The sequence below is a fragment of the Balaenoptera musculus genome, chromosome X (genome assembly GCF_009873245.2).
Source record: "Balaenoptera musculus isolate JJ_BM4_2016_0621 chromosome X, mBalMus1.pri.v3, whole genome shotgun sequence".
Taxonomy (NCBI): Eukaryota; Metazoa; Chordata; class Mammalia; order Artiodactyla; family Balaenopteridae; genus Balaenoptera; species Balaenoptera musculus.
In genome coordinates, this window is record NC_045806.1 from 108,606,157 (window position 1) to 108,630,150 (window position 23,994).

Genomic DNA, 23,994 nt, shown 5'->3' on the forward strand with positions numbered 1-23,994 from the left:
ATGAATTTGAATCCAGTTCTGCCTGACTCCATTTCTTGGAGATGTTATCCTGCTCCTCCTCTCCTAGAGCCCTAGGCAGCTACCCCCAAGACCCTCCCAGTCTCCCATAGAAAGGCCCTCCAGTGAGTCCCGAGTGTGTTTTTAATCAAGCACCAAAGCCCAGCCTCCTCTTCTGATGGTAATTGCCACAGCTGCCTGCAGGTGTTTGTTTTCATTTGTTTTTAAACCAAGACCTTATCATGAATTCAGAGATTCAGAGATGACTGTCTTTCCCTCCCATCAGCCCCTGCTGCCAGGGGCTCCCCAGCATTCCCAGAGCTGCAAGCTCGTGTGTACTGTCTGTGTGCGTGGGAATGGCTGCCTCCTGCCCAGGCCCCTTGCTCTCCTCTGCCCTCCTCCCACCTGCACTTCTGCTCTCCTTGCCCTCCCTGCCTAAAATGACCATGAAGTCTGATAAGGGCTCAGGCTACCACGATGGACTTCACCTTGGAAATGCCCAGGTATTTCCAAGGGACTATGTGGTCTCTGTTTGAACATTTCTAGAGACGGGGAGATCACTACTTACCAGGGCTGAGCTAGTACCATCTGAATATCAAAAATGTCTTCCTTGAAATGAACCCAAACCTTCCATTTACCTCTTCCCCATCATTCCTGGCCACCCAGAATACATCCCCCTCCTCTACACGACAGCTGTTTGAAGTCAACTTGCTTCCCAACGCCAACCCTCTAAGCCAGATATTACAGATGTTGAGTACTTCCCACGTTGACAAGGGCTCCCCTACAGATCGCCCCCACTTGATCAACCGTAACTCTCCAGCTGTTGTGTATATGATGCCGCTTCCAGATGCCCTCCCCATCCTCTTCACTCCCCTCTGCTTCAAGGTGGCCCTGTGGCACCCCAATCAGCAAAGGGTGTCGATTCTCTCATGTCCTCGTTCAGGAACTCTGCATCAGAGGCACTTGAGCCTAGTGGTTAATAGCACGGGCCCTGAACCCAGACCAAGCCTGTGCTCAAAACTCAGCTCCCGTCACTTCCTAGCTGTGTGGTCTTACACAGTTTGCTGAACCCCTCTGATTCTCGGCTTCCTCCCTGGAAAATGAGGATGACAGCAGTGCCTGCTTCATAGGGTTGTTGTAAAGCCCACCGCCTGCCACGTAGTGTTCTTACTTTCGACTGGATATGTGTGGGTGGCAGGGGGAGGTGAGAATAAGAATTATTCAGGAAGTTTTCCAAATGTAGATATCGCTTATCCGAACTCTTACTCTCTCAACGCAGGATTGTACCCATTCGCAGAGTGAGGGATGCTTTCATACATGTCTGGGTCCCATCTGCCCAAATATTCCACTCATGATCGTCTACCAAATTAGAATCTCTTGCAGGGAGGTGCAGGTGGGGGGCTGCTCTATGTGAATGCCTACAATGACCTTTGTATCTCTGGGAGCCCGGTATCCACCCTCTGAAGGTTCAGACGGGTCTCACTATCGGTGGAACACCTCCCTACCCCACCACACACACACACACACACACACACACACACACACCCCCGCAATATTGCCGTTAACTCAAGGCTCTCCTGCCCCACGTTTATACTGGACACATCTTTGCCATAATAATCCCAATTTAAACTACTTACCCGGGTCGGGTGGGGAGCCTGTGCCGGGATTAAATAACGTTTTTGAAGTGCCTGATGCAGTGCTTGTCAAAGAGCAAGTGCTAGGCAATGTAAGCTTGCCGCCCCACCTAGGATGTAAGCTCCCAGGTGCAAGGGACCTTGACAGCTATTTATCTTGCATCTCCTGCGAGTGCCCGGCACAAGGACCCAGAGCTAGCTCCTAGGTCCTGTTTGCCAGCCCATTATCAAGTTTGAGGTGGCCTTGTTCACTGAACTACTGACCCGGATCGCTTCTTTAGTTGAGGGCTTTATGCACCTGGATCAGAACCTATAAAATGCAAATGTGTTGCCTGGAAGGGAAACCTATTAAAAAAGTGTTTAGGGCCCATTAGCCAGCTGGGGCCTGACCTAACGGGACTGGGGCCAGGGCAATCTGCTGGGAGAGAAAATTCCGGGAAGGCAAGTCCGGATGAGGGAGCCCAGGACCCTCGGAGTGGAGACATCTGACCAGAAGCGACAGATCCGAAAAGAAGCCAGAAGGGAAAGGCTGAAAACACCCGCTCCCTTCTGTCCCGGGGGCTGGTCGCCTCTCTGTACTTCTCTCGAGGTGCCCCTCACCCCGCCCCCACCCCGCCGCCTTTTCCCAGGCCTCGGCGAGGCGGTCGGGGCCGCCCAGCGCTGGGGTTAGGTGGCTGCCTTTGAAGGCTCTGCGGTTAGTGTGTGAGCTCGGCTCGCTGCCGGGACTGAGCAAACAGGAAGCCGGCACATCCTGCGCGGGGCCGGGACGCGCCGTCGCGGCGCAGGCCGGGAAGGTTCTGCCCGGCGGCTCCCTCCCCGGCCGCTCCGGCCGCCGGACCCCCAGGAGCCCCGAGCCCTGCAGCCGCGTCCCCCACCCGGCGCCCCCGATCGCGCCCGCCACCAAAGGCCCGCCGGGTCCCCGACACCGCGCCGCGCAGCCTCGGCCGTTCCCGCGCCCGCGCCTGGGGCGGCAGGGGAGGGACTTTCAGTCTGGAAAGCGCAGGCCCGGCGTGGGGGGAGGGGACGGGGAGGCGAGCTGGGGGCGCCGGTCTTTTCGCGAGTCTACCCGGCAGGCTGAGTAGGACGGAGCCAAAGAAGTATGGTTTCAGCTTGGGGGAGAAGGACCTCGTCTTTCCTGAGCTCATCCCCACGGATGGGTGCTGGGAGGGCGTAGGGCAGGCTGGAGAGTAGGGGCGAGGAAGTCACCAGAACATCTTGGGAACAGCCTCGGATTTCACAAGTGTCCCAGAATGGAAAGCCTTAAAAAGATGCACACCTTTCTTTTCACCCAAGGATTCCCCTTCTGGAAATCTATCCTAAGAAAAAATTCGTGGCTGTACACGAATATTTATCTTAAGGATGTACAATTAAGAGTGAAAATATCAAGGCAACGTAAGTTCATCTGTAGGGGCCTGGTGAAATAATCGTGGTGCATTCGTACAATGGGCTGCTCGGCGGCCATTACAAATCACGTCGTAGAAGAACATTTCATGGCAGGAGAAAATCTTGATCCTGTGTTCAGTTTGACAAGCAGATGCAGTGTGTGAAGTGGGACTTTAATTTTTAAAAATTTTAAAACAGCTTTATTTAGGTATAATTTAAGTACAATAAGCTGCACATTTTAAAAGTATACGATTTGTTGAGTTTTTACATATGTATACACTGATGAAACCATCACCACAACCAAGACTGTGAACTATCCATCACCCCCAAAAGGGTCCTTGTGCCCCTCCTGATTTCTCCCTCCCCTCCCCATCCCCCCAAACCACTGATCTGCTTTCTGTGCAAATCATGCTGCAGAGAGAGAGACAGAGAGAGAGAGAGAGAGAGAGACACGGAGAGAGAGAGAGGTTAAATGCTCAAAAACAGAAAAGGATATTCATGCAAATAGTATGGAAGATAATTTCGGAGAATTTTTGAATTTTCTTTTTGTTTATCCTTGTTTTCTAAATTGTATATGATGTATATGAATTGCTTTTGCAATAAGTAATTAAGGTTATTAAAATATCTGCCACAGATAATCCACATAGCGAACATTCTAAACTTAGCACATAGACATTCGAGAAATGCCTGCTGAAAGGGACATTTGCTGGTGGTGTGGAGTTGCTTGCAATTGCTTTTTTTTTCATGTTGATGGCTGTGGTGGTGATAAATATAAGTGGTGGTGGCCAAGGGATGTTGACTGTAGGTGTGACTGCTCTGGTGAAAATGGCTGTAGGTGTGCCGGTGACAGTGGGGATGACAGCTGCAGGGTGATGGCGGAGGGGAGATGGCTCTAGGAGTTATGGTTGTAGGGGTGAGGGCATCAGTGGGCATGACTGGCTATAGTGACAGTGTCTGTAAGGGTGATAGCTATGAGGATGATCACGGTACCGGTGATAGTGGCAGTGGTGAGGCAGATAGAGACAGATGGCCGAGGGGTGTTGACTGTAGGGGTGGTTGTTTTAGCAGTGATGGCTGTAGTGGTGCTAATGGCAGTGGGAAAGACTGCAGGGGTGATAGCTGAAAGGTGTTGGCTGCAGGAGTGTGGTGATGGTTGCAGGGGTGATGGCTGTAGGGATGATGGTCGTGGGGTAAGAGTGTCATGGGAGTGACTGGCTGTAATGTCCGTAAGGATAACAGCTGAGAGGATGACGGTTGTGACAGTGATAGCAGCAGTGATGATAACCGTAGGGGTGATGGCTGCAGGGATGGTTGTTCTAGCGGTGCTGGCTGTAGGTGTGCCAGTAGCAGTGGAGATGACTTCAGGGCTGATGGCTGTAGATAGGAGTGATGGCTACGGGGTGATGGGAGAGGTACTGATAGCAGTGGTGACCTTGGCGAGGCAAGGTGACTGGGAGCATTGGCCCCACAGGCAGAGAGATGGTCCCACTTCCGGTTTCGGGACTCTGGTCAGTGAGATAAAGGGCTTGAGTAGGCCGTATAATGTCAGGTTGACTGGCCGAAGGACTGGCAATGGTTGCCATGAGATGGCAAGGTAGGGACTTTTCTCTGCTTGTTCAACCCAAGAGCCGTCTGCATCAGAATCTCTGGAGACTGAAGCTGGGACTTCCTTCCTCCCTAGGGGCCGGCAGGGGCTGCGATTGCTGTAAGAGCAGGTCACGTGACGGGGCTTCCTGTATGCCGCTGCCGCCGGGTGTCCATGGCCCGCACCCCCAAGCTGCCAGTGCAGCAGTCAGAGTGGCAGCCAGAGGCTCAGTCCATGCCGTGCCCCCTGGACGGTGCTGGCGAGGCTGAGCGAGAGGCCTCCGCATCTCGATAGCTAGGAGAGCAGGGACGGAGTATCACCAGGGTAGAGGACCATGTTGCGCCGTAAGCCCTCCAACGCCAGCGAGAAGGAGCCCACTCAGAAGAAAAAGGTGAGGAGCATCTTTGGGAACTCACTGCTTCCTTCCCTCTGCTCTCTCAGCCCATCCTCTCCGGGACTCACGGAAGTGGGAAGAGCCAAAGGCCTTCTGTTGAGTCTGTAGGTGAGGGCCATTCTCCCAAGGGCACGGGACATGGGCCCAAAGGTAACTAGAGTAACAGAAGTACAGAAGAGACTTTCCAAATTCTAGAGAAACAGAGTTACAGAATACATTCTTAGAAGTCTAAAAGTTGTAGGATTCAACCCTACGATGATAAGATAAAGACTTAAAATTGGGGACTAGAATCCTAGACTAGAATTCAAGAATTATAAAATACAGTTCTCAAGTTGAACCCTAAGACCGTACTTAATTCTCTCTGCCCTACACCGGTCCCGCCACCGCTTCTTCCTGAGCCTGCGTCTCAGGAGCCGTCTCACTCAAAGGGCTCCGCTGGGCCACCCAGCCAGGAGCCATGATGCTCCCAGGGCCCCCGCCCTTTGGCCAGAGCCCAGGCTCTGCCCACTTGGTTCAGCTCTGTTGTAGATCCTGGGGCCCACAGGAGAGGGGGCCCACCTGAAGATGGGGCCCAGCGTGATTTCCAGATTTAAAGAAAGGGCCTCCAAACCTGCAGTGGGATGCTGGGGGCATACAGTTTCTTCCCAGGTGGAGAGGAATTATTTGTGAAGAATGAGAAATGAAGGTGCTGAGATGATGAGTAGGAGTGAGGGCTGAGGAGGAAAAATTTCTGTGAGGGGGGATTTTAAAGGCCAGGAAGAAAAGCAGCTGCCACGGGCAACTGAGGTGCTCATCTTCCTGGAGTCTTGAGGCCAGACTAGAAGATTCCTTGAAGGCTCTGCCACATTTAGGTTTCTCTATTTGGATCTGAGGATTTCTAGACTTAATTTTTTGACTCGAGCGTCCGATCCTCCCAGGCAATCAGCAAATACATCCCGCACATCCAGCAGGAGCCTAGGACCATCCCAAAGCAGGCCTGAACCAGGTCCAAGAGGCCAGGCGTAGCCACAGGCCAAGGTCCAGGGCCTCCAGGCCCTCATGGCGCCCCGCTGGTTTCCCCTGGAGCCCAGATCAGGTGCTCCGTGGGGGAGCCCCTTTGTCAGGGGAGTAGCTTCCAGACGGAGACTGAACCAGCTGAGAAGCCGAGCCTCGGGGCACTGGGGTGTACATCCTGCCCCATCTCAGGTCCTGGGGTGGCTGCCACTTCCGGCTGTACTCTCCCCACTGCAGCTGCTTCTCTAAGGTTGCAGTGGAGGTGGGCGGGTGGGAAAGAGATTCATGATTCTTCACACAGGCTCTGTCACCCTTGTCCAAGCCCCACACGGCGCCAGCCCCCGGCAGACTTACCACTGGCTGTCTCTCCTCAGCGAGTGGGTCCACTTCCCCTTGCTGTCCGGCTGATGGGGGTGGGAAGCAGAGACCGCCCTACACACTGCTGGGCCCCAAACCACAGGGGAGCTGAGCTGGAGGAAAGAGTCTGAGAAAGAGCTAACACTTCAGCGCTGGCACCCTGTGCCGCCTCAGGTGGAGGTGCCCGAAGGCTCACAGAAGCCAGAAATCCCGTCTTCTTTCCCCACTTCCATTATCCAGATTCTGTGTTTGGTGCCTGGGCCTCTGGGATTTCCCACAGGCCTCTCCCAGGAGAGTCAAGGCCATTGTGGCACTCTGAGGACCATGTCCTCTAGGGCAGCATCGTCCAGGCAAAGCCTACCTCACCCCTGCAGAGCCTGGGCCAGCCTCTAGAGCCACTCTCCAAGCCCCATCCCATGGAAGTGCCCTTAGAAAAGCCAACTTTCCAGAAGGTGGAGACAGCATCTTCCCCAGGCCCGGAGGCAGCGGCGCGGCTCCAGCACTGTGACTTGGGCAAGTCCCTTTCCCTCAGAGGCCAAGGTGACGTGGTGGAGGGGAAAGCACAAAGGCAAGAGAGGCCTCCCTTTCCTGTCCCTCTCCTCCTTTCGGGCCTACCAAGTGGAGAATGTGCTAGGCAGGGGACAAGAAAGCAGAGTTGGAATCCTACCGGGTTCCAGCTGTAGGACCCTGGACAGTTCACTCACCTTCCTTGGGCCTAAGTTTCCTCACCTCGGAAAAGGGGGATAGTTCCTGATCTGCCCACCTCAGGAGGGTGTGTGGATCGCCTGGAACAATACGTGTGAGTGCACTGTGTCACATGTGTACATGTGTCCACGAGAGGGTGCACGCCACAGGCGTGGGTGGGGGCGGGGAACCCACTGCAAGGACCGAGCTTCGGTCCCAGCCCTGAAGCGGAGAAAACAACACCTAGCAGCTCAGCAGGTGCCAGGTGCTGTGCTGTGCGCTCCACCCATCCCTTAGCCCGCTGGCTCTTCACGACAACCTTGTGAAGTAGGGGCAGGCATTGTCTTCATTTTATGCCCGAGGCTCAGGGAGGCGAGGTGACTTACCCGAGGTCACACAGCTAGTAAACTGCAGAGCAGGGATCTAAGCCAAGACTTGTCAGTGTCCAGGGTCTTGACCCCTTCTCCCTATACTCTCTTGTCTCCCTACTGATCTCAAAAGCACTGGAAGAGTCTGATGAGCATAAAAGACTCAGCCTATCAGCAGGAGAGCTCTGCAGGGCAGGCCCAGGTGGCCATGGAATGAGTGACCTTCAAAGCAGCAGAGCAGAGTTGGGAACAGGCCCTCCAGGATGGTGGGGTCAGGATGCGTCACCTGCTATGCATCATGAAGGATTGGGGAGACGCCCGGGCTGGGGGGAGCAATACCCCTTGGCTGCCTTTTGGAGACTTTTGCCTCCATCAAGTGTCTCTCTGCACTCTCTTTGGTCTGTTGGAGTGTAGGTAGTCGGCAGGGGTTTGTCCTGGGACCTACCTCCCCTAAGGATGGTCCTACCCCATCACACCCCTACTTTTCGCTACATCCCAGACCTCTCGCCAGGAGAAATGGAGAGGAATCAAGGCTCCCATTCGAGTGTGCAGCCGTCCCCTCCTTCCAGTCTCTCCCTGCTCCTCTCTTCCCCAATCCCAGCACACTGCTTCCCCCAGGCTCCCTTCCTACAGCACACATCTGGCATCCCCCTCCACACCAGCATGCAATTCATATTGCCAGTGGCTCCTCATTGCCCACAGGCTAATGCCATGGCTGGCAAGGGCCTTCTGTGGCCTTCGCCACTCTTGGAACATCCCTAACTCTCGCTCCTGACAAACCCTTCCCAACTCCACCTGGAGAAATCCTGGCTCCCCTGCTACAGCCCAGCTCAAATGCGCCTCCTCCACGAAGCCCTCCGGAGCCCTTCTTCCTCCATGCTCCCACCTGCTCTCCTGGCAGCTTCCTCCAAACAGCGCCTGCAGTCGCCATTGCCCTTAATCCACTTCTATACTAGGGGGCAACTTCTTGAGCTCTGAGCACAGGAACAAGCACAGGCTTCCAGAGTCACAGACATGGGTTCAAAGCCCTGCTCCTCCCACTTTCAGCTGTGCCACTCCACCTAGGATGCTTCATTTCTCCGATTCTCAGTGTCCCCAGATGGGAAGTGCTATGTAAAGACAGGGCTGCAGCGAAGCTGAAGTGAGCGGACACACACAAAGTGCTTGGCAGGGCACCGGGCACAGGGGCGGTGTTTGACCCCTCGTTACTGGATTCCCACACATGCACAGGCCTGTGCCCAGAGCCCAGAGGGCACTCGGTCTTAGGCAGCAGGGGAAGAAGATGCCAGTGGGGGCAGGGTGAGGCTCTGAGGGGGTGATCAGGGAAGACTTCCTGCAGGGGGCAGTGCCTTTAAAACTGAATTTGAAAAACCTTTTTATTGAAGTATAATATCCGTAGAAAAAGTGCATAAATCATAAATGTAGCACTCAATGGAGTTCCATTAAGTGAACATTCCCATGTAGGCAGTACCCATATCAAACAGAACACTTCCAATGCTCCAGAAGCTTCCCTCATGCCCCTGCCAGTCACTACATGACCCCCTTCCCTAAAGGTCACCACTCTTCTGACTTCCATGGATTAGTTTTGCCGGGTTTTGAACTTTCCGTACGGGGAACCATATAATATACTCTGGTGGTGGGTCCCTCCTGCCCAACGGTGTAGCCGTGAGAGTCACCGTATTGTTGGGGAGAGTTGCACGAAGCTCATTGCCATGTGCTCTTGCCTCATGTGACTCGGCCACAATTCACGAATCCCTCTACAGCTGATGAGCATTTGAGTTGCTTCCAGTTAAACTGGATTCTGAAGGGCGGGAGAAACTATGGTTGACAGAGAGAAGGGCAGAGTGTTCCAGGTGGGGAACGCAAGGGGTAAGAGCCTGGAGGTGGGTTGTTGGAAAGGCTAAGTAAGCCTCCCCGAACATGCCTCGAGGGGCTGCTGTGTCACACGGTCACCCCTCTCATCCGCACAACAACCCAGCGAGGTGTGTGCTCCGGTCTTCATTTCACCCATGAGGAAACGGAAGCCTAGAGAAGTTGAGGAATTGACCCAGCTTTACACAGCTGGTCAATGGCAGAACCAAGATGTGAACTCTCGCTAGCCGACACCAAGTAAAGAGACTGAGGTTTGGGGAGGTTAAATAACTCACCGAAGGTCACACATCCCAGAGCTGAGCTCAGCAATGTGTGATGCCAAAAAAGTAGTTCTTTCCAAGAGGCCCATATACTCCCCTTAGACGTGAAAAAGTGGCCGACAGTGTACTGTACTACCTCCCACCCAGGACCCCCAGGAAGGTCTCACCCTAAAGGGAGGCCAGGCAGAAAATCCAAAAGGGTCCAAGGATGTCCACTCACACCTGGGTGAGGGGGGGGTCACTTCAGGCTCACCGAAAGGCATTCAGGATATTTGGAGCCGCTCCTGAGTTTAGAGGTGGGCGGAGCAAGAGGCCCCCCAGGGCAAACGGCCCTCACCCTTAGTCACCCAAAGAACTTGCCTAGTTCTTTCCACGTCCCTGGGCTGAGGAGTGGCCGGCCAGGCCCACGTCCCAGCGCCACCCACGTGGCCCTTTTATATTGTTTTCTCCCATTTTGAGCTAAAGCTGGGACAGAGGGGCCCTGACACAAGGTCTCAGGAGCCAAAAGGCACCTTCCCAGCCACCCCCAACCCCGACTGCAGCTTAATGACAGAAAAAGGAAAGAACTGCAATTAGAGGGCAGCCTGGCGGTGAGTTTACTCTTCCTCAGCAAAGCCCACTTCCAGCCCCACGCCTGCCCTCCTGCTGGCTTTCCAGGATCACTGGTCCCTGGGGCTTCAGGGGCGACTCTTGGGATTGGGATTGATGGAGGGGAGGCCACAATAGGCCCCATCGGCCTAAAAATAGCACCCCAGCCTGCCCTTCTTGGGCCCAGGCCAGCCTGGTGCCCATCCTTTCTCTGTTCCCTCTTTTCCAGGCAATAAAAGGAGGAAGTTATCCAGGCAGCTGCATCTTAGCCATACAAGAGGAGGAAATGAATGGAAGGTGGAGGAGAGAAGGGGAAAGCAAGGAAGAAAAAGCGGAAAGAATAGCGGGCAGGGAAAACCAGGGAAGGAGGATGGAGGAGATGCATGGGAACAGGAGCGGTCACCCCACAGCCATGCGTTCCCCTCCCTCTAACCCCTCAGCCCCCTTTCCCAGCTCCCCGGCATCCTGCGGAAGAGGCTTTCTCCCTGAGGCTGCAGGTGCCTCACCCAGGAGGCCTTCATGGCGGTGGTGTCTGCTTGGCCTGACCACTGACCTAGTTTCTGGTCAGCTAGCTTGCCGTGACCTCTAGGAAGGTGTGGCCGCTGTCCCTGACTGCTGACTTGCTTTTGGTCAAGACCCACCAAGAGAATTGAAGTGTTCCACTGCAGTCCCCAGGAGCTGGGGCCAGTTGTGTGTATGCTGAGGGGGCAGGTGATACTGCCCCTGCCCTGGGGGATTGTCACTGGACCCCCCTTTTGTAGGAAAGAGGATGTGAAACTTTCAGCTTTGAGCGGGTTTGGGGCTTCGGTTCCTCAAGCCCTTATCTCTGGTGTCTGCCGCCGACCCCGCTCTATCTGTCTGGCCATCTGTGAACTCTGGTTCCTGTGTGTATCTCTGGTCTTGACTGTTGATCTTGATTCGGGCTCAGCCTACACCTCTTGTGTCTAAAGTCGGCCCTCCTTACCTGGCCCGGGTTTCTCCTGCTATCTTGCCATGTGCGTTGCATGTACAGTTAAGAAAGCTCATTTCCTGAAAACAGGCTTATCAGCACTGTCGACTGAAAAAAAATGCATAACCTAAAAGTTGAGAATTATGGTTTATTCGGCAGACTTTCTGAGGACTTCAAGCCCGGGAGGCAGCCTCTCAGAGAACTCTGAGGGACTGCTCCCAAGAGGTAAGGGAGAAGCCAGGATATACAGGGGTTTTTGCAGCAAAGGCCAGGTAGTGGGAACATCAAAAGATCACTGTTGGTTAAAGGAAACCAGATATCCCAAGTAGTTGAATTTAGCGCTTTTCTGTGTGTGGGAAGCTGCAAGAGTCAGGGCTTATTGAAATCATTCCTTTGCTATGCAAAGATAAGGGCTAGTGTCCTGTCCTTTCCCATCCTGTGTCCCCTCAGGGGGCACCGCTGGGGGTGGCTGCTGTGGCTGAGGGTTTGGCAGTGGGCAGCCCGTTTGTCTCCATCCTGAGTTCCCTCGGGGCTCACCATCGGGGCAGCGGTAGTGGCCGATGGCTTGCTGGCCATAGCATCCTTTGTTTGCTGATACGGCCGGCAACATTTTTCATTCACAGCACAAACAATAGGTCGGGCCTGCAAGTCTGAACACTGGCACACGTCTAGTGTAGCCAGCTCGTCGCATTAGCGGCTAAGTTAAGTTAAAAGCAGAGATGAAGACAGACAAAATGGCAGCTTTCTTTTACCATATTCAACCCAATCATTTGTGTCTCAAATCTGCGGGCACCTTCTCTGAATCAGTCTCTACTGTGGCTTTCCAGAACGCATAATGCCAGGTCTTACTGGCCCCTGGGGGGATTGCCTTCCTCTTCTTGGGACACAGATGCATCAGCCTGGAGGCCCCAGTGTGTTTGCCGCGATCACCGTCACCGTCACAGGAAACCGTGCTTGGGGAAGACAGAGCCTGGAGGCCGGGCTGCGGGGTTTGGGAGGGTTTGCCCTGTTATATAAATAAAGGTGACGCGGCGGTTCGTGCTGAGATATGTCTCCAGTAGGAGATACGCGTTTACTCAGACTCATTTAGTCTTTCACTACAGGGTTCTGGGGACCAGACTTCAGGTAGTGGTGGAAAGCTGGGCTTAGTCTGAGGCCTGACCCGGGCGGAGGATCCTGAGGCGAGGAGCTTACTCTGCGGCCTGCTTTAGGGGCCGCTCACAGCTAAAGAACAGGACGAAGCCCGGTAGCCAGAAGGACGTCTTGTAGCTTCACCTCCTTAGCCCCGTGGCCCTGTCCAGCCCTGGGGTGCATGCGGTGTGTTGCGAGCGGGGACAGCTTTTTGCTCCTTACTCGGCCACCATTTTTAGTGCCACTGATGGCAACACCTCTGCTTCTTCCAGCTCTCACTTCAGCGATCCAGCAGCTTCAAAGATTTTGCCAAATCCAAACCCAGCTCCCCAGTGGTGAGCGAGAAGGAATTTAATCTGGATGATAACGTGAGTTTCAGAGCCTCCTTGGGGGATCTGGCTGCCGGCCCTGGGTGGGGGAATGGCGGGGTGGGGGTGGGGGTGGGGGAAAGACCCTTTTAGGATTGTTGAGGCAAAGTCTTTTTAAATACAATGGGCCCAAATCTCTCACCCACTAAAATTCTGGGCCCTAAAACCTCACCTGCATTCTTTTCGATTGCAAATTAATTGTCGATTTAAATACAAATGAATAGGGCCAATTTAAATACAAATGAATAGGGCCTAGGACAGGTCTGGGGCTGAAAGGGAAGGGATGGGGAACTCTGCTTCGCACCCTTCCAGCATCTGCCAGGACCCAAAAGCCGCCTTCAGCTCCCAAGTCCTGGACCCAGACATGGTCACCAGGGTTCCTGGGCCTCCACATTTATTGTCACAGATTCCAGAAGATGACTCAGGTGTTCCGACCCCAGAGGATGCTGGAAAGAGCAGCAAAAAGCTGGGGAAGAAGTGGAGGGCCGTGATTTCCCGAACCATGAACAGGAAGATGGGCAAGATGATGGTGAAGGCACTGTCGGAGGAGATGGTGAGGCCTGGGACCCATGGGGGGGGGGCAGGGAGGACAGGCACCGCTCTGGTAGGGTTTGAGCATGGCCACTGTGACAGCCACGCTCAGGTAACGATGCCTGGCCCCATACAAGCAGGAAGGGGCACCTTGGGAAGGGAGCTCCCTCGGCCATGGACATGGCAGGAAGGCGTGGTCCTGAGGGAGCAGGAGTGGGGTCTGAGGAGGGATGAAGTTGTGGGTAGCAGAAGCTTCCTGGGCAGGCGGGTCTGAGGAGATAAGATCACACAGGGCAAATTCATCCACCGCAAACTTTTGCTTGGAACTAGCCCCTGTGATTGGGAAGGCTTGATTCCAAGAGGCCCTATGAAAGAAAATCGACAAGGCTGGCTTTGGCCCAGGGAGGGAGGGCAGAACACACAGCTGTGGGGCAGGCACATCCAAGTAGCTAAAGTCACACAGCGAGTCCGGTTTGCTCCTGGTTCTTGGAGGAGGTGCCCTGGCAGCAGTGTGCTAACTGGCTCATGCCAGCTCCGGATAGCAGTTGGTCAAATTTTCAGGGATTTTGTGAGCCAGGTGTAAGATACAACCATTACTGAAAATTAGCTTCTACCAACTTAGAATTAAATCTATTATTTTAAAAATAAAAAGACTAAAGTCAGTCTTAAAACTCATTTCCTAATTCTTGTACTACCTTTCACTGTTCTCTGTGCCCTTGAGGTTACTGGCATCTACAGTCTTTGCGGGGGGAAATAGCCCATGATGCTACTCATTCAGTGACACCAGAGTGGTATTTCTCTGTTGCCCACGGTGGGGAGTATTTACAACACAGGAGTTGGCAACTTCTACAAATCAAGGCCTTTATTGCCATTGAGTCATTTGTGAAAGTTACCACCGCACAGAGGTGTGGGGAGGCCCAGGAGCTCTAGAGTCAGACCGACTTGTCTGTGGGCTCCTGCGTGGCCTCGGGAACGTTCCTCCATTACTTCTCATCTGTAAACTTGGGACGATCGAGCACATATCCTCAAGTGAGGATTAAATGAAATCCTCTGTCTGGCACATAGGAGCACAGTCAAAAGTAGGGACTCTCCAGCGCCGTGGTCTGCCTGGCTATGCCCTAGTAACAGCTCTGAGTTTCAATTCTGGCACTGAGGCCTTTTCTGTGTGTAAGTTGGCACTTTGAGCTGACAAAGTGCATTCACATGGCACCCCCGTTGAGCCTCATTCCATGACGTGGGCAGGGCAAGGACTGTCAGTCCCACTTCACGGAAGAGGAAACTAGGGCCCAGAGGGCGCCATGCAGCCCGCGAGAGGCAGAGCTGGGGCTCCAGCCAGGCCCCAGTTCTCCCTGGAGCCCAGGCCCATTTCCTCTGCACCCGGGGCTGCCCCATGTGCACCTCAGCCGAGGCTGCTCAGGGCTTGCTGCCTCTCCTGCCCTCCAGGGAGATACTCTGGAGGAGGGCTCAGCCTCCCCGACGTCTCCAGACTGCAGCCTGGACAGCCCCGGCCCTGAGAAGATGGCGCTGGCCTTTTCTGAGCAGGAGGAGCGGGAGCTCCCAGCACTCAGCCGCCAGGCATCCACAGGTGAGTAGGGGAGGAGGGGCACACCTGCTGAGTCTGGAGGAAAGGACGGGGTTAAGGCCATACACGTGGCTGTCTGGGAGACGGTGGTACAGAGAAATGAACCTTTACTGTTAGCCTGCTGGGACCTTTCCCAGCCCTCTAAACGTTAAATCTTCACAACAATCTCATGGGGCCAGTACTATTATTATCCCCACTTTATTGATGTGAAAACTGAGGCTCAGGGAGGTTAAGTGACTTGCCCAAGGTGACCCAGGCTTGAACTTAGTTCTGCCCTAGAGGAGCCTCCACTTGCTGGAGGGGCCCAAGGGCACAGGAAGAGCCCCATTGCCCTCTTGCACCAGCCCTCCCCCACCTTCCAAGGGGAGCTAGAGGCTACGGCTCCCTGGGCCTCTGACATCCGAGGCTCGGGTGGGGGTATAGGGTCTCCAGCTGTGAAGACTCAGCCTCATGGACACCAGTCTTCGGTTTGCTGGGCTCAGGACGCCACTTGGCATCTTCTAGATGTCCGTGGGGCTGGACAGGAGCTTCCAGCAGCCCTGCCTGGACAAGGGGCTGCAGGCTTTGCGCTGCAGACCGACAGAGGCACTGCCGTTCTCTCCCTTCGGATTAGTTCCAAGTTCTCTGATCTTTCTCTGGCTCCAAAGACACCTCCCTACCCCCACTGAAAGCCTCTTAGGCCCTCATCCTGCCCTTCCCAGAGAGAAAGTCTTGAGTTTCCGTGTGATGTTGTAACTCGACACAGAGTCTTATTAAGTAGAGAAAGTAAAATATTGATGCACGATGTGGCTTCCTGGGTGGAAGGTGGCTTCCAGGAGCACTGGAGTGGGAGTCAGGAAGCCTGGAGTCTAACAGACCCAGTGCTGCCAATTATAAGGTGAGAGGCCTTGGGCAGGTCACTTGGCCTGTCTGGCCTCAGTTTTCCTCATCTGTTCATTGGGGTGTTGGCCCAGTTGGTCTCTAGAGACCCTCCCAATTTGCCCAGTCTTTGATCTGTGAGCCATTCCTCCTTCTATGGTCAACTATTTTCATGCCTGGGGCGCCAGGGGGGAAGCTATGCTCCTTCAGGGTGGCAGAGGGGTTGGGTCAGAATCCCTTCTGCAGTGTGAGACTTACTAGAGCTCAGTTTTCTTCCCCAGCATGTATCCTTGGGATTTCTAGCCAGACCCCCTGGAAAGGTACCTGCTGGGCACTGCCCCAGCTGTCTGGGGACAAAGGTGACCTTCCTCCCTGCCCCATTTCCTGCAGGCAGTGAGCTCTGCAGCCCCAGCCCAGGCTCTGGCAGCTTCGGGGAGGAACCACCTGTCCCCCAGTACACAGGGCCCTTCTGTGGCCGGGCACGAGTCCACACCGACTTCACTCCCAGCCCCTATGACCACGACTCACTGAAACTGCAGGTAAGGTTGGCATCCAGGCCCCTGCTGAGCCTGGCAGGCTGTACCCCATACAGGTAGGGGGTACAGGAGGCCAAGGGGCCACCTCACCCCTGCTCTGTTCTGCTCTGCTCTCCTCCCACAGAAAGGAGATGTGATCCAGATCATCGAAAAGCCGCCTGTGGGCACGTGGCTGGGCCTGCTCAATGGCAGGCTGGGCTCTTTCAAGTTCATCTACGTGGACGTGCTGCCCGAGGAGGCTGTGGGACCTGCCCGCCCCAGCCGCCGACAGAGCAAGGGCAAGAGGCCCAAGCCCAAGACCCTGCATGAGCTGCTGGAGCGCATCGGCCTTGAGGTTTGAGCTGGGGCCTAGTCTAGTGTCTAGGAGCAAGGGATGGGGGCCAGGGCAGGTCAGCTCTGCGGGGAGAGACGGGTCCTAGGTGGGGGCGGCTTGTAAGCGGCCGCGCTGGTGGCCTGCTTCTGCCCACAGGAGCACACGTCCACCCTGCTGCTCAACGGCTACCAGACGCTGGAGGACTTCAAAGAGCTGCGGGAAACACACCTCAACGAGCTGAATATCATGGACCCACAGCATCGGGCCAAGCTGCTCACGGCTGCCGAGCTGCTGCTGGACTACGACAGTGAGTGGCTTGGGAGCGGGGGAGGGGCGTGAGCGCTGGTGCTGGGCGTGTTGGGCGGCGAGGCCTGCCTGGCCCTGCCCCGGCGCCCCTCTGCCGCGGGCAGGCACCTTCCACACTTGAATTCCGGTCTCGGGCAGAGCTTGTGATGAGAAGGGGTTTTAGGAACGATCGGGCTCAACTCCCTTTGGGATCAAACGGGAGACTTAGGGCCAGAGAAGATAAGGCGTGGACTCGAGGCATCCACGTTGGGTAACGACAGAGCCACGATTCAAGAGCAGGTGTCCTGGCTACCAGCTCAGTGCTGAGGAAGTCTGAGCTCCTGGGCGGGAGAGCTGGCCTGGAAACCACTCCCACCAGAAGGGCCGAGAAAGGGCAGGGGTGGTTGGTGGTGGGCGACCAGAAGAAGAGACGGCCTCCGGCGGGCTTCCCAGGGTCCTTCCACCCACATGGGCCCCCAGGGTTTCTGAAGCCCCTCCCAGCTAAGGGCCAAGCCCCCCACATTCCTCTCCCTCCCTGGCCCCTGGCAGCCGGCAGCGAGGAGGCGGAAGAGGGTGCCGAGAGCGGCCAGGAGCCAGTGGCGCACACAGTGGCGGAGCCCAAGGTGGACATCCCGCGTGACTCGGGCTGCTTCGAGGGCTCAGAGAGCGGGCGCGACGAGGCAGAGCTGGCGGGTGCCGAGGAGCAGCTACACGGCCTCTCCCTGGCCGGGGCACCTTGAGGAGGCAGTGTGGGCCGAGGCTGGGCCCGAGCAGCCCAGGCCGCGGGGCTGGACCCAGCCTCCCGCGGTGGCCCCGGGCCGGAGGACCGGCACCGAGCCCGGCCCCGCTCCCCCAGGGGTGCCTAGGGCAGTGGAGGCCGGCCGAGCCCTACAGGCGCTGCTGGAGTGCACGCCAAGCCGCCGAAGCCGGGCCGCCTCCCTCCACCAGCTACTGGACAGCACAGCCCTTCCAGCTGCGGCCGGAGCAAGGGGGGCACTGAGGGGCCACCGGGCCCACGTCCCTCACCACCAAGGCCTCCAAACCCTCCTTGCCTCCACACCACCCTCCCCTGTCGCGCTGCTCCTGGAAAGGGGGCCGAGTCGGTGGTTCAGGTCAATCTCAATACCCTAGGGAACCTGGTCATCGAAAAGAACTCTAACTGATCACAGGTGAATCCAGATTCTCTAAATAAGGTTTGAAGAAAGCCACGTGTACATGTATCTTTCCTACTTTCTTCACCTTAATTTTCTTACAGGTTTAGCCACTAAATCACTGTGCCACTTGAACCGAGTGCCTTCCTCAATCTGGGTCTAGGACAGGTCAGGATAAGAATGGATAGTTGCTGAGGGCCAACTCTGACATTCTGTGATATTAAACGTCTGCTGTCCCATTACCTGTGGCCCAGGACACCAGTGGGGTTTACTAAAGGGGCTGGAGGGGCCTTGGGCTCCCAAATGAAACGTCTCCTCCTGCTCCTCCATTCCATACTTCCCCACGTAACTCAAGCCAAGCTGCAACTCCCCCAGCTTAAAACAATGCCCACACCTCAGACAACAAGCGCCCTCCCCTTCCACTTCCAGCCCCTTAAATGACACTTCACCCAAGGCCAATGGCAGATGGCCCGACCTGGCTTCCAAGGGCAGACCGGCCCCTCAGGAGCAAGACTTGGCCTCTCATGTGGGTCCTTACAAGCAAAGAAAGCACAAAGCTTGATACTGGGGAGTCCACTATCCCACCTTTACTCTGCTAAAGGTTTTCTTGTACCTTGAGCTCCAAAAGGGGAGGGAGAGTCAAGTATCCTAGTACTTGACCCCAGTACCAAGTCTATGCCCAGAATTCCCAGAGTAACCCTTTCCCGGGGCCCAACTGGCCTGAGGGCAAACAGTGCCCGCCATGTCTTGGACTGCCTGTTTAGTGGACACTTGGACCTAGTACCAGGAACTCTGGTAGAAGCCATCTTGGGGGAGCGGTTTGGGTGTAAATATGAGGGGGGTGGAGGGAGATGGGTTGGTAGCAATAAACAGGTAGAACTAAATCACCGTCTCCGGTTATCTTTCCTATGGAGAGAGTGTTGGGGGGGCGGGTGGAACAGACCAGTCTCCTTCAAAGCTGGACTCAGCAAAATGTTCTCCACTGTCAGGGCCGTCTGTCCCTTCCCCAAAGATGCTCAGTGCCCTTGACCCTGCTGACCACTAACCAGCCCTCCTCAGAGCTCAGGCTCCCATGGCCACCAGCCTTGCTGGGGTCTGAGGGTGGGGGGTAGCTATTCCCCTCTTCCTATAGGAACTATTCATTGCCCACCCAGCCCCCCGCACCCCGCGACAAAGGGCCTGCTCCGAGGGTTGTCCAAGAGGGAGATCTGCAGTGAGCAGGACCTTCCCTCTGAGGTCACCTCTTCCTGGGTCCCACCGTGTGCCCACTGAAGCTACACCATCTCCTGGGAGGTGGGCTGGAGACTCCTGGCTTCCTTTGGTTCTCCGGCATTAACTGCACTAGGGAGGGCAAACTGGAGTGTGAGCTTTGTTCTCAGCTGCACTCGTCCCACTACCCTTAGTGGCTTCCAGCAGCCCAAATGGCCTCACCGCCCTAGTGGTACTGAATAGTTGCTGTCATTTCGTAAGCAGCGACACGTGTGCTGGGCTCCACGCACTTTGCATGTATCTCTCCTGTGATCCTCATGCTATCCCCTCCCCCTGAGGTAGTACCATCATCTTCCCAATTTACAGAGGAGGAAACTGAGGCTCAGACAGGTTGAAGATGTTGAGTGGGAAGCCCAACAAGCTTTCAGAGCCCCGCCAGCCTTCCGGAGGGCAATCTATCACTCTGTGATGTACCTCTGACACCCTTTGACCCAGCCATTCCCTTCCCAGGATTCCATCCCTACAAAGAGCCACACAAGTGCCCACAAATATATGGACAAAGATATTCACGACAGCTTTGTGTAAGAAATTGGAAACAACGCAAATGGGGAATTAGTTAGATACCTTATGGTTCATTCATACAGTATCATTAAACATGACGTTGTAGAAAAATATTTAATGACACGGGGAAAATCTTTGTGAATTTTTATTGTTTAAATTGAAATTTTAAAATTATACAAATAACGTACAAACGTTCTTGAAAAAGAAGTCTGTGCAATATCATGGGGGAAAAGTGAGTAATAAACTTTATTTATAGGGTGATTCCATTTTTATTTAAGAAAAGGAAACATACACAAGAATAAAGACCAGAAAAATCTGCACCAAATGGTTACCAGTGATCTTGTGAGGGGGTGGGTGGGATTAGGGGAGCGAGGAAGAGAAGTGTTAATACATTCTTGTCTTATTTGAATTTCAAAAGTATTATTTTTATATCTATAAAAAGGAACAATATTTTAATTTTTGAAAACAATGAAACTAAATAAATAAATAGGCCTAAGCCTCCAATTTACGGTAGCAGCAAAGTCATGATCCTGCTGACTTTTGATGCAGGCTTTTGGAAAGATGGGGAGTGGGGGTGAATAAGACCCAAAGTGCTTAAAATCCACATACACCAAGGGGAGCCTATCAGAGGAGATTCCTAAACCTTTGAAACCCCCTGGGTAATACCTATCTATTAGCTCCAAGCTGGGGAGAGGAAAACTTCAGAAAAAGAGGAATGACTGAGAAAATGATGTTTTAAAGTCCTCCCCTGCCCTGGGTTGGGGGGGGGGTGTGTGTCTCAGAGCTACGGGGCTTCAGTTTGGTCTGTAGGCTGAATACAGGCTGAAAGTAGGTAGTTGTGCAAGGGCTCCAATGATCACCAGACTTAGGGAGGGGCCAGTGAAGAGGGGCAATGAGGAAATGTAGACTACAGGCCAGGGCCTGAGGGCGAGGAAGGCAGTGCCTCTGTAGGTCTGCAGCACAAAGCCTGCAGCCCCTTGTTCAGGCAGGGCTGCTGGAAGCTCCTGTCCAGCCCCACGGACATCTAGAAGATGCCAAGTGGCGTCCTGAGCCCAGCAAACCGAAGACTGGTGTCCATGAGGCTGAGTCTTCACAGCTGGAGACCCTATACCCCCACCCGAGCCTCGGATGTCAGAGGCCCAGGGAGCCGTAGCCTCTAGCTCCCCTTGGAAGGTGGGGGAGGGCTGGTGCAAGAGGGCAATGGGGCTCTTCCTGTGCCCTTGGGCCTTTCCAGTAAGTGGAGGCTCCTCTAGGGCAGGAAGGTGAAGACTAGCAGTTAGGAGCTCTGGCCAACCTGAGTTCAAGTCTTGGCTCTGTCACTCACTAGCTGGGTCACTTTGGACAAGCCGCTTAACCTCCCTGAGCCTCACTTTCCACATCAGTACAGTGGGGATAATAGTACTAGCCTCATGGGGTTGTTACACAGATTGAATGAACTAGTGTATGTAGAATACTTAGCACAGTGTCAAGCACAAAATTCACGCTCAATGAATGATAACAAGTCACCACCCTGCAACCTCCATTTCATTCCCTTCAAGGCTAGTCTCACCTTGGACCCCTAGCTAGTGTAGTGACCCAGAGCAAAGGCTTTGGCATTCTAAAGTGTCTTCAAATCCTGGCTCCACCACTTACTAGTTAGTTACAGAATTTGAGGTAATTACATACACATATATTTCTTTTCTGTAAAATAAGAATAATGATCTATATTGCGATATATAAATATATCAAGTGAACACATTGCACACCTTAAACTTACACAATGTTATATGTTAATTATATCTCAATTTAAAAATAATTTAAAATAAATAAAAATTAAATTAAACAAAAATGAATAATGAGCTAATAATACCTACCTCTTGGGGTTATCAGAGAAATAAATGAGATAGCGTATAAAGTTTCTGGCACATAGTGACAATAAATGCTGGGGTTTTTTGAACTTTTTTGTAACCTCCAAGGTACTGAGCTCAAGAATGGGCACAAAGGCCACGCTGACATGTGCTTGTCTGCAGACTAGCTGCTGTAGCTCAGAGACATGCTATATCAAAGCTCCCAGAGGGTGCTAGGATTCAGGGTAGAGGGTGCCAGCTCTGGTGTCCGGAGAGGCTGGTGATGGAGAGAAAGCCCACCTGAGAGCCTGAGACAGCCCTAGCTCTGCCCAGCCTACAGTACGATGATCAGCCCTGGGTATCAGACTTATTTTAGGCAATTCCGCTGGACATCCATGGGCTGCTAGAAGGAAGAGGATAAAGGCCAGATTCAAAAAGAAAAAGTGTAGAGTCCAGCCAGCTCCTCTCCAGTTCAGGATTAGAGATACCTCCCCAGCCCATCAGGGGAAGCAGTTGGGGGTATCAGCACATTCTAGCTAAACCATCGCCCCTGCCTGTCACTCCTTGCCTTTATTTCCCCAGGTAGGTCCTGATCAGCTCCCCCACCTCCCCCCCACAGAAACGGCTACCGCCTCCACAAATTCCCTCTCCTGCTCCCACCCAAACTCTAGACCATCATGGTCTGCCTCTCACTCATAGAAACCCCGCCCAGGCTTTTCACAGAAGTGGAGGCCTCAGTGGGGCCATTAGAGACCAAGGGCATTAAAACAAAAGCTAAAAGAGGTTTGTAAAGGGGAAAATGGGCACTGATCATGGTAGTCTCAGTGAGGTTCAACACCTTCCCCCCTCCCAAGTCAGGAAATTCAGGATGAGGTATGAGGTTTCCCAGCTAGGGAAAAGAAGTGGCTCTCCCACCTCTCCTTCACAATAGAGGCTACCTTGGCTTCTCATACAACGTCGGCCACATTCTATATTATTCAGCCAACAACACAATCAAGTGGGAAGGAACTGCCTCCCCTCTAGACCCAGCCAACATTCCTCCTCCAGGAAGGTCCTAAATAAACGGAATTCTATAGCACTTGATATGTAGGCTTCACCTTTTCCTAGAACTTCACAGTTACCAATACAGCATTTGTATACCATTGCCTCTGGGACCTGCCAGGGATAGCGTCAGAGAGAGCCCAGGGCAATGGCCCTCACAAAGGGACAGGCGATTTGACTGTGGGAACTCGGCAAGGCAACTTCCTGACTTTCTGTGCTAAAGAAACCCCACCATCAGTTCAACCTAAGTGCAGGGGTCTGTAGAGAGGTTTAAGAGATTTAAGTCTAAAACAAAAACCCAACAACTACCCCCGTATCAGTCTGACTATATATAGCCAGCCCTCTGCATGCCTAAAAGGGAGAGATCATTGGTAAAATTCACCCAAAATGGCAAAAAAAATCCTAAAATTACTGCTGTTTCTCAACTCACAAGAGAATGGGGTCAGCAATGCAATTTCTCCTAAAGTTAACCCTAGCACATGGTCAACAAGTTTTCAATAAGTATTTATTGAACGTTACATGAAGGAAAGGCTCATTTCATTCAAGTGACACTTGGAATTATTCAAACTCCTTTCTCTGTCTACACCTGCTCGACTGAGGGGCAGGGGGTTATGCCAGAAAACTCTCTGGACTGGGAGTGAGGACATCTGGATTCTGGTCTCTGCTTTACCAGTAACTGTCCATGTGACCTTAGATACGTCACAGTACTTAATTTTCTGATGAGAGAGAGAGAGCCAGAGTGAGCACAAGCGACGTGGACCACGTGATCAGTGTTTTCCTTTCAGGGGTGTCATGGACAGAGGCCAGGTTTCATGACAACCACGTCTCTAATTTGGGGCACAAAACTATCACCCACTTGGCCAAGTTGGAACAGTCAGATAGCTGAAGATGGGCAGTGGCTGGCAGAAAAGGCAGTGTGAGGGGGGCTTGAAGAAAGCGAAGGGACATGGAACGTTAGGGAAGTAATTCAATGCCGTGCTCCAGAGTTGTAAAACCACTTCTAAATCAAGGCCCCTTCACTTCCTGGCCCATGGTGGAGGGTGAGCTCCAAGCTTTCATTTATTAATTGAGTAGAAAAACCCCTAATACCAGAAGAAAGATAAAGGACTTGGACGGCCAATTCGCAGAATACAAATAGCAAGAAACATAAAGCAGAGGGGAGGTGTGGAAAATGTTTAACCTCATTATTAACGGAAGAAATAGAAATTAAGAAATGAAGGCATCAAGATACCAGTTTACCGCTAGCTACTAAATTACCAAATGTTTAAATGAGGTGTGTTGAAGGAGGCTCTCTGATACAAAGCTGGTAGGACAAACTGGGACAGCCTTTCTGTAAAGCAATTTGGCCATATTTATCAAGAGCCTTTAAAAGAGCGCTCCCTTTGACTCAGTAATTCCACCTCTAGGAATCTATCCTAAGGAAATAAGATATGCCCATATATACGGAAGTTCATCACAGCAGTATTCATAATAATGAAAAATTGGAGACACCTAAATGTCTGACAATAGGGAAAAGGTTATGCACATATTATGGAGTC

At 53.5% G+C, this 23,994-nt stretch overlaps 1 protein-coding gene across 1 annotated transcript; it reads left to right on the top strand.

Annotated features, from left to right (window-relative positions):
• The first annotated feature begins 4,830 nt into the window (after nucleotides 1-4,830).
• Nucleotides 4,831-18,629, top strand: SASH3 (SAM and SH3 domain containing 3). Its single transcript, XM_036840098.1, has 8 exons — nucleotides 4,831-4,990; nucleotides 12,468-12,563; nucleotides 12,970-13,116; nucleotides 14,538-14,679; nucleotides 15,925-16,073; nucleotides 16,195-16,404; nucleotides 16,540-16,690; nucleotides 17,218-18,629. The coding sequence occupies exons 1-8, from the start codon at nucleotides 4,934-4,936 to the stop codon at nucleotides 17,406-17,408; spliced, it is 1,143 nt and encodes a 380-aa protein (XP_036695993.1). The 5' UTR covers nucleotides 4,831-4,933; the 3' UTR covers nucleotides 17,409-18,629.
• Nucleotides 18,630-23,994: the final 5,365 nt, after the last annotated feature.